This window comes from Clytia hemisphaerica, unplaced genomic scaffold (assembly GCF_902728285.1).
Source record: "Clytia hemisphaerica strain Z4C2 unplaced genomic scaffold, Clytia hemisphaerica genome assembly, whole genome shotgun sequence".
Taxonomy (NCBI): Eukaryota; Metazoa; Cnidaria; class Hydrozoa; order Leptothecata; family Clytiidae; genus Clytia; species Clytia hemisphaerica.
This window is the reverse complement of record NW_027103851.1, coordinates 110,680-121,244: the sequence shown is the minus strand read 5'-3', so window position 1 is coordinate 121,244 and position 10,565 is coordinate 110,680. Positions and strand designations below refer to the sequence as shown.

At 33.5% G+C, this 10,565-nt stretch overlaps 1 protein-coding gene across 1 annotated transcript; it reads right to left on the bottom strand.

Annotated features, from left to right (window-relative positions):
- Window positions 1–3,892: 3,892 nt before the first annotated feature.
- Window positions 3,893–5,199, bottom strand: LOC136807793 (potassium voltage-gated channel subfamily A member 1-like). The gene has a single exon (XM_067064418.1). The coding sequence runs from the start codon at window positions 5,184–5,186 to the stop codon at window positions 4,086–4,088; it is 1,101 nt and encodes a 366-aa protein (XP_066920519.1). The 5' UTR covers window positions 5,187–5,199; the 3' UTR covers window positions 3,893–4,085.
- Window positions 5,200–10,565: the final 5,366 nt, after the last annotated feature.

Here is a 10,565-nt window from a genome sequence, read left to right as displayed (position 1 = left end):
ATTTAAGACAATAGAGCAACTACGTTGGTAACATGCGGGGACAAGCTGGAGTTTTTACAAGCTCGAGTTTTTACAAGCTGTTATTTGATTTGGTTGGTCGTTAAGATGTAATAAAATAATCTTATTACTTTTTCTAAAGAACGCGTCATCTCTATCACTTTAAATGACCAATTAGTGAAGTATCTTGTAAAAACTCCAAGGCATCTCAACATGCGAAGGAGTGAAACGCTCGTTAAAAGACAATAAAATTACAATTGCAAATCTCTTTCTCCGATAAGTTCGACAGGGTCTAAAACCGCCTATGTAGAACTACACTCTGCTTGTCTTGTTAGAGCTTCAGAATGAAACATTCTTAAGCTATTCTTAACCCTTTCAGCATCTTCCTTTTTTTCATATGCGGAGCTTTGATCGTTAAGGGCTCTTCGTATCTCTGGATTGAGTAGTGCACTATGAAGTTGATATTTTGATCAATGATAGACAATTAGAAAAGAGGACGACCAGAATGTTTAAATGGCTCATGTATTAGGCGATTGACCTGGTATTTTTTGTCAAATAACGACAACTATGGTTATATGGTAAAATTGGTAGCTTTTGAGTTGAATTTTTGACCAGTGTTGGATCTTGACCAGCTGAGGCAATGTGCAGAATTTCAAAATTGTCACCTGCATGGTTGAATACTGGTTCATGTTGATGAAACTTTGACAGTGGTCCATATAAAGATTGGGCTTTTCCAGAAAAAAATTAAATATGGGGGGGGGATGGAGGATATAACATTTTTTGGAAATTTGCCTCCGGACTGTGACCCCACGGACAATTCAATCCAATTCAATTCAAAACTTATTCATTCGACTGCATATCATTAAAAATTTACATATTTAATTTTGTATAAATTAGGGAAGGGGATGCAGACCAGGAGTCCATCCAATAGACGTTGAATTCCATCCAGTAGGTAGGAGGTCTCAGCCCCCGAACAAGCATCAGTTGACCCTATGGACAATCAAAATTACCCTCAAACAGAGCAAAATTACCCCCGAACAGAGTAAGTTTACCCCCCGGACAAGGCAAATTTTGTAGATTTTTCACCACCTCCCGGACACTTTATCCTCCACCCCGCATGTACGGACATTTTCTGGAAGAGCCCATTAGGCCAAAAGAGAAAATTTGCTTTGACTGAATTTAAGATCTTAAATTCGAATTCTTAGGATCTGCTTTTTATTAATATTATCCGACCCCAAAATGTTGTTGTTCTTGTGATGAAATTTGTTCGTATTTGTTTATGACCAATTATCATGAATTGTTAAGAATTCTTTAGTAATTAAGATAGCGATAACTAAATTGATTTTATGTCATTGTTTTGCCATTTTATCAACATGAGTTTCTAAAAAACGTGATTTAAGTGCGACTGTTATATATTATCGAAGCTTAGGGAGGTATTCTTCTATGACACATCTAGGAGTTTAAGTTTTACACGCTAAAAGTTGGGAAAATTTACTTGATTGGGCGATTACTTTTGGTCAGTTAAATTTGATTTTAATTGAAAGTTGTTTTAGCAAGTATCACATATTGTACATCACTCGATCAAGACCTCCCAGGAAACAGAAATTTTGCAAAGCTAGTGTAATCAGATTCTAAATATTTTACACCAAAAAGCATCATTCTATGTATATGGATATTACACATTGTCAAAATGAGTTTCCACCATTTTTCTTTTGTTGTTAAAGATGCTACATATATGACGTCATTAACGTACACTGATTTTTCCACCGTGACGTACTTGTGATATCCGTTCAGGATCTGAAAAGGGAGGAATAGATAGTTGAAATGTCTTCAATCAGAATCTCTGTTGATGGTGTTCTTCTTATCTCTCCTAAAGTTTGGTTCTGATGAAGCCTTCGCATGTTTTAGTTCTTTCTTCTAGCAATTTTATATGAAATATTCTTTTTTTACCTCAAAGTAAATTTATGAAAATTATTTTTTCCAGGGTTAACTATTAGATTTCTAATATCTTGCAGGTATGATATGCTTTTGAAATCATCTTCTTCTTGATATTTCCTGCATTCTGTCATTTTTTCATCTTGCCATTTCTTTGCACATCAAAATAGAATGATGGCTTGATGAAACTTTCTAAACTGATAAAAATTTCGTCATTGATTTTTTTACAGTGTTATTGGTTTGGTATATTTTAATAAATTTACTCATCACTTACTGCTTAAATGTTTTTACAACCCTTGTTTTAACCCAGTTAGTTATATCTTGACGGTAAAGTTAGACAAAAAATCCCTCGGTGGATTAGAATTCCTATATTGATGACTCGGGTAAGTTATGGCACGTCTTAAAATTGCCATAATTTTTAGATCGCATTAGTCGACAGAAAATGACCAAACAAATGACTGAACATGAAGGGTACTATGATGTAGTTTCTAACCTGATGTGTAACCTAATTGTTTTTTAGCTGATTTTCGTGAAAAACCGCAAAAACCGATTATTACGTAATAATCGATGACGTCGTCAAAACTAAAAATTGAATTTCTCAAGAATGGTTTATCCAATTGTCTTCAAACTTTCAACAAAGATGTATCTTACTAAAGTCGATCATTTGAAAAAAAGGTTTTTCGAAATTTGGATGACGTCAGCAGAAAATAAGATTTTAGTTTTTTACTAATTTCTGCTGACGTCATCAAAATTTCGAAAAAATTTTTTTTCAAATGATCGACTTTAGTAAGATACATCTTTGGTGAAAGTTTGAAGACAATTGGATAAACCATTCTTAAGAAATTCAACTTTTAATTTTGAATTTGTACTTCAAAACCATCCCCACTGGAATTTTTAGCATTGGAACAATAGAATTTCTATCCCCATTGGGATTTCAGTAGGAATTTCATCCCCACTGAGGAAAAAAGTTCCACCGGGTCTGTAAGACACTTCTAAACCACGGTTTGAATAAAATATTTAACAAGAAAACCTGAGCGACGTGAAGACTTAGCAGAGTTTTGTTAGTGACAGTGTCATATTCCCCGAGGTAGAATCTCCATTTATAACTCCTTCTCATGTAAGTGCAGTGATTTCCCTATGCTAGGATAATGAATGAAGATGGTTCTTTACTGAGTTTATTTTCAGTTTTTTAGTTTATTTTTATTTTTTTCTGAGTTTCTTTTTACTTGATAGAGAAGAAAATTATTTTCACCAGTGCATTTTCATCTGAAGAATTCCATCCCATTTGTTGAAATCGAAATCTCATTAAATTGGAAAATCCTCCTCACAACCCTCATATTATTACGAAAACAAGAAATCACACACCTGTCATTCACTTCAATAATTATCTCCATTGTATACCTTGACCACCCCGGATAATTGTACAGGGTGTCCCTAATTAAAGTATCGAGTTTGAATATGCGATTGAGTAGAAAAGTTTGTGTGTGTTATCGCTAAAATATAAGAACGTTCTCCATCACACAGGCTTATTACAAAAGGTAGTTACAACGTATAAATTAATCGTAATGACAAAGAAAAAAGAGGGAGAGCTTAAAATACAATTTTGTGAACACGCACATAAAACTTTCTACTCAATCGCATGTTCAAACTCGATACTTTAATTAGGGACACCCTGTACATGACAGCTGCTATGCGATTGCCATTTATGCCATCAAAACACGTGATGTTAAAACTTTATCATTGTATTGCAATCGACTTACGAACACTTTCAGTTTTATAACTTGAAGTTACAATGGTAAAGTGACTTAACCGTGAATTGTCTACAGAATGGTGTGACCCACTTTCGTTTTCAAGGATTTTCTGTCGTTACAAAGCTGGCATTTTTCATTTGAAAGCGTTTTTGACAGCTGTAAACATCCATCCTTATAAAAATTGAAAAGTATATTGCTTGACTTATTGATAAAGAGATATTGATTTCATTGATAAAAGTAAAATGGAAATATTTGACAAAAAGTAATATTTGTATAATAATGCTAATACACGATGAACAAAAATATTTCTGTAAAATTCAATATTTTAGACTCAATACTCCCTGATATTTTACCTAACACAAGGCCTGACATATCTTTTGATTGTGAATATCTGACTCCCTTTTACATGACTTTTGAATAAGCTGAGAACTTCATAATCAGCGACAAAACTGGTAATGACATCGTTGTAACTCCAAACACCATGAACAAACTAGAAAACATTTTCCCAAGAGGTGTGGTAGGAGATATATCTCCGTATCCGAGAGTCAGAAACGTTTGTACGCCCCACCACATACTATCCGGGACGCTAATAAAGTGTGTATCCGGAGCATCTTTCTCCAGGAAGTATAATACACTTGCTCCGAACACGACAATTATGAATAAACATACAAAGAACAGTTGTAAGTCTTTCAAACTATCTTGAAAAATGATCATAACTGCTTTAAGGCGTCTGGAACATTTGACCAATCGAAATATTCGTAGAGCTCTAAAGAATCTAAAGAATTGTAAGATTTCTAAATATTTGTTATCTGTTTGGTGGTTGATATATAAATACGGTGGTATGCCGAATAAATCAATCCAATTTAAAGATGTAAATAGAAACCGTCTCCAATTTGGCGTACAAAAAGCACGTAGTGTAAATTCTAATAGAAACCACCCTGATAAAATTATTTCCATCATTAACCAAGGGTTTTTATCGATTTTGTTGGTTTCTGTTCCTGCGATTCCAGGGATGGTTTCTACACAGTTGATTACAATTGAAACGGTAATCGCTGCGATTTGGAAGATAGTCATTTTCATTGCCAGGCAAGAGGAGTAAGGGTTCTCGAAAATATTCCATATGCGTAGCCTTCTTGTTGAGTTATCATATTTCGTTGTGAATGATATATTTCTTAGACTGTGTACCAACTCTCTTCCCTCATTGGTTCTCATTGTTGCCATAGCTACCTCGGGTAAACAAAAGAACTCACATTCTTTCTCGAAGCAATCCACGCTGACGTTTTGAGGGCGCGACAAAGTACCATTTGATTGGTAGAAAAATAAAATAGCTTCAAAAGCATGGTGGTTTCTATTGAAAAAGTATTGGTTTAATTTGTGGCAATAATATTTGTTTCGTGACGTGGCACTACCTAATAACGTCTTCGGAAAACGTTGGATTGTTGAAACGTACGTTTCGTAAGTTTGACCACTGACATTGAATCGGATTCGTTCTTTTGTGTCCATCCTTTGTTGTTTTATCACTAAAAGAAATAGACGTAAGAACTTGTACTCTCTTTTTTAAATTTCAAAATTTTAGTCTGCAAAATATTCGAAAAAAAAACAATTCTACCGAAGTGCCACAACCCCACTCGTAGAACTAAGAGTTTTTTCTCTTCCAAATGAACTAAGAAGTACAAAATCGCCTAAAACTTTTAGAACAAAAATTATTTTTAGCATTTTCAAAGTTCTAGCAAATGAAGAGCCAAAGTAGAAAGTTATGTTATAAAGCCTAAGACAGCTCAATTATTTCAGTAAATTAATGATGATTCAATATTCCAGACGTGTATCTCATTAGTAGCCAAAGATGCCCGTTTCCTTCATGTCCTTCATGGAACGTTACTTGTCATGTAGATACACGTTTTTTATAAGAACAAACTATAAGAGCATAATGTTTCTATGGTCAAAAGTTAAGAACATTTCAGGCTTGAGATTCAAAAGATTTAAGAAGATCTGGAGGGTTCAAAGATTTTGGATGTTCTTATAAAGAAAACGTGTACCTCTGGCTCACGAAGTTTGAAAATCTCGCCCAACAATCAAATGGTTAGAAGGTCCACTAGATTCTCTTTTTGAAGTGACAATCGGGCAGATCCTGGTAAGGATAGATTTTAGGAGTGTCCACAATACACCTTTTTTTATAACAATATGCTTTATAAGAATGTTTATGATGTAATTGGCCAAACAATTAAGAATATGCTAAGAATAACACCATCATTGAATTTGGCAACCGAACCTAAAAATGCCGATTTTAGAGATTCTTAGAGCATTTTACCTGTAAATTGCCAATTATCTACCAGTAATGCTTGTTCGAGGTATGTATTACATGCTAGATTTAGGCTGTGGTGGATGCTAGCCTAAGAATATATATTTTAGGATGATTTTTCCCAAAAAATTAAGAATATCTATCATGAAATGAAAAAACACCATACTTATACAAAAAAGGGTACATATACTAGCTACCAAACCAACTAGTCCCTGACCTTTTCTATGATTTACCTGGTCTTTGTCTAAACTGTAGTATCTCTTCAGAGGCTTCATGTCTCCCTAGTTAGGGCCACTCTGAAAAGACGAACAAACTGCTTGCAGAAATGAAAACAAGTCTACCTTTTCATTCTTCAAAATACAAAAATCAATAAAATCGACTCCAGAGATTTCTTAAATCGAAGCCTTTTTCATTTATTCATTATCTTGTATTTTTACGAAAAATTTATCAACTGGTCGTCAAAATTTTGGGATAATGAATGATGATTTTGATGTTGTTTTTTTTTGATTCATTCTTTCATTATTTTCTCTAAATCTTGTGAAGAATACATATTATTGATAAGTGATATTTCATCCTAAGTGATTTCATTTTGGTGTAATAAGCTTATCAAATAATGAACTAAACATTGATTTGTTACTTAACACTTTAAGCCATTTTGGTTATCATTCTTTGAGAACATGATTCTTCTACAATACACGTTTTTTTTGTAAGAACATCCAAAATTTTGAAGCCTTCGGATGTTCTTAATTTTTTGAGTTTCAAGCCTAAAAATGTTCTTAACATTTTCTTATTTTCCCCATTTTTCATGTGCCATTTTCCTAAGAAATTGACTGTTTTCGAAATGTTCTGAACTTGTTCTTAACATTTTGGCCATCGAAGCCTTATGTTCTTATATAGTTTGTTCTTATAAAAAACGTGTACTGTTAAGTTATGCAATAGACAAAATAAGAAAAGTTGGGAGGCGAATTTTTCTCTGAATTGTGTTTTGCATAGAATTACTTAAAGGTAGTCCTAAGCTCTCAAGTTATCCGAGCGCCTCTGGAAGTTTTCAATAACAATCCAATTCGCCCAAAATAACGAAATCCACATTGTTTTTTTATAAGAATATCCAAAAATTTTGAAGCCTTAGGATGTTCTTAACTTTTTGAGTTTCAAGCCTAAAAATATTCTTAACATGTTCTTATTTTCATCATTTTTCATGTACTTTTATACATTTTTCTAAGAAATTGGCTGTTTTCTAGTCCGTGAAGCCTTAAAATGTTCTTAACTTGTTCTTAACACTTTGGCCATCGAAGCAATATGTTCTTATATAGTTTGTTCTTATAAAAATACGTATACGGTATTTTTAAGAACCGTCAGTTCTGTCTACATACCACCCAAATCCATTGTTTTATATTGACCTAAAATTTCTTCAGCTGTCAAACAAACCTTCTAAATAGAACTGGAATGGGTCAAATTTGGTTTTGAAAGCTTTTTTCAATGATTTTTGAAAACTATATCCTTTTTAGGATTAAAGGTATCGATCCTTGAATCGACAAACTTTTCCATCTTAGTGCAAATTAAAAGAGTTCACATCCCATACTCTGGTGCTCTAAATACACGGAAAAAAAAATCTTTTACCGTCTGCAAATATTCGGAAAAAAATCTATTCTACGTAAGTGCCACACCCCAACCAAAGGGCTAGATGGCGTACTTTAAGCCATCGCAGGCAAAAAAAATTGAATATCACAAAAAGTATTGTTGCTATTGTTTTTGAAAACCTGTGAAGCTTCTGAATTGGTCAAGCGCTGAAATTATATTGTAATGTTACGTGGCCTAGGTAGGATTTCCCACGGCACACTTTTCAGCCAAAGTTTATAAATCTATGAGCCCAACTCCCGGGCCAAGTTTTGAAATTATTTAATTTTTCTTTAAGGATGTACAGAAATTGAATAACGAGGAGGCAAAATGAAGAAATTCACTATGAGATAATCTCATTTGTAAAGAAATCATCAGATATTTCAATGTCGCCATACTTTTAATTTTCCGAATATTTTATCTTCATTTTAATATCTACACTGGTCTAATTATAAATATTAATGCGATTCTACCATTAATCTAGTTCGTCAATCAAAAATTATTGGTTCTAATTTTTATGGGGAATCTTTTTTTTTTCCATTTTCATTTCGATAAACTTTTTTCCATTTATCTACAAATAATCAACAGGCTTGAAAAACGGCTTAAAAATTCGGAAAATTTGGAAAAAAATCTAGTTAGATAGTCGAAGTTTAGATCTAGTCATCCAATAGCCATCCCATATGGTGATCTTCTAGAACTCGATCATACCAAGTGATACATTATCAACACAACACACTATTTATTGAACGAGCTATTCAAAACTTATGCAGCAATACTCCTTGTTATTCAAAGCATCAATACACCTTGTTATTCAAAGCAAGAAGAATGGGGACCAAAAAAAAATACAACACTTTGGAACCATACTGTTTTACAACATGTTAAATCATAGAAAAACAGTGTGTGTTATTCCTCCATATTTCCATTTTTATGTGTCCTTTTCTCCTTGTAACAATCTCATGTAACACTTTCTTTTCATTTGGGTCATCCTTTTTTATATCACTACTGGATATTTTTTTCAGCTCCTCCCTTTTCGTTGCAGATTTAACATCACAGTTGTCCCAGCTAGAACACAATGTTGTTTCTACGTCCATATAACGTCCATTAAGGTTGAAGAAAAGATGTGTGTCAGTTGATGTTATACAATGGTGACTCTCTTCTAACTTTCTTATCGCTTTCAGCTCGGAAACGCTTTTCCATTACTTTAACTCTCCTTAACTCCAACAAATTTGTGTTCACTCGATTTATAGAACAAATAAAACTATGTGGTCACGGCGCTAGCGCCTAAAACCGGGGGTTCACGGTTCCTGAAACCGGGGGTTCGCGGTTCCTAAAACTGGGGTGGTGCGGTCTGACGGACCAAAACTCAATGGGGATCGATATTACCATGTTTTTTATTGCTGGGGATTTGAATTACATTGTTTTCTAGCCAGAAAATTCAGTGGGGATGGGAAAAAATAGCACGTTATTTTGCAGTGAGGATTTGCTTATCTGATTATTTTCAACGGGGCCTAAAATCAGAGTATAATTTTTCACTGGGGACGATATTTTGGCCAATTTTTTCAGTGAAAAGGGTTCCCAGTGGGTCTGTGAGGAGGGGGTGTTGGAAACCCTTGTCGTATTCCTTCAACGCCTGTTTTTTGAAAAGTTTGCCAAAATTTTGTTAAAAAGTGACCCTGAATGGGACTGAATTTCTTAAATTTTCTCTAAATTTCTAGTCTTCTACGTTTTCCCAAATCTCCCGAAAAAATACCCTACAGAGAGACCTCTTCTTTTTTGGACCTACCCCGGTGAGATGGAGGTCCTATAAATTAACCTTTGTCCGTTCGTTCGTTCGTTCGTTCGTTATTAGCTTTCCTCGTGATTGGCTCATTAGTTTTTTCTGATTTTTTGCAAAAAGTTGTGTAACTATAAACCCTCGAATGTGACGGAGCCCGATTTTCGAAAAAAAAAATTTGGGGGCAAATTTGGGCCAAAAAACAGCTAAGGTTTTTTGGACTTTGTGAAAAATTGGATCATTAACTTTTTCAGATTTTTTGCATGAAAGTAGGGTACCATCATAGGTAAAATATGGCTCAAGCAGATTTTTTCAAAAAAATTTTGTTGGCCCGAAAAACGCATGTTTATCTATAAGAATCACTATTATTAAGCATACATCAATGTTCTTAGTTAAATTACTCAATTTTTTTATGAGATATATGTTTTTTTGCTCATGAGGGCTTACTTTTGAAGAATATGTGTGTTTAGACATGAAATTTTGGTTTCTTGACGTGTCTTTATAGAAAAACTGGCCAAATTCGATATCTATTTATAAGCACATTATCAATTACTTAGGTATTAGCTTTTCTCGAGATTGCCTCTTTGATTCTTTATGATTTTTTGCACAAAGATGCATAACTATAAACCCTCGAATGTGACGGAGCCCGACTTTCGGAAAAAAAATTTTTTTGGGCAAATTTGGGCCAAAAAACGGCTAAAAAACGGGTTTTTTGGTCTTTGTGAAAAATTGGATTATTAACTTTTTCTGATTTTTTGCATGAAAGTAGGGTGCCATCATAGGTAAAAAAAAATTTTCAAAAAAATTTTGTTGGCTCAAAAAACGCATGTTTATCTATAAGAATCACTATTAATAAGCATACATCAATGTTCTTAGCCAAATTACTCAATTTTTTGATGAGATAGATGTTTTTTTTGCTCATAAAGTCTTGAATATGAAAAAATATTTCAAGAGCATGAAATTTTGGTTTCTAAAAGTTTTTTTATAAGAAGCAAACGACTAATTTTGATACACGTTTTTTTTTTATAAGAACGTCAAAAATTTTCGAAGCCTTCGGATGTTCTTAGTTTTTTGGATTTGAAGCCTAAAAATGTTCTTAAAATGTTCTTATTTTCAGCATTTTTTGAGAATTTTGATGTAATTTCTTAAGAAAATGCATGTTTTTAAGTCTCCAAAGTTTTAGAATGTTCTT

Coding starts and splice junctions, on each gene's coding strand:
- LOC136807793 (XM_067064418.1), bottom strand. CDS start 5,186: ATGGACACAAAAGAACGAATCCGATTCAATGTCAGTGGTCAAACTTAC.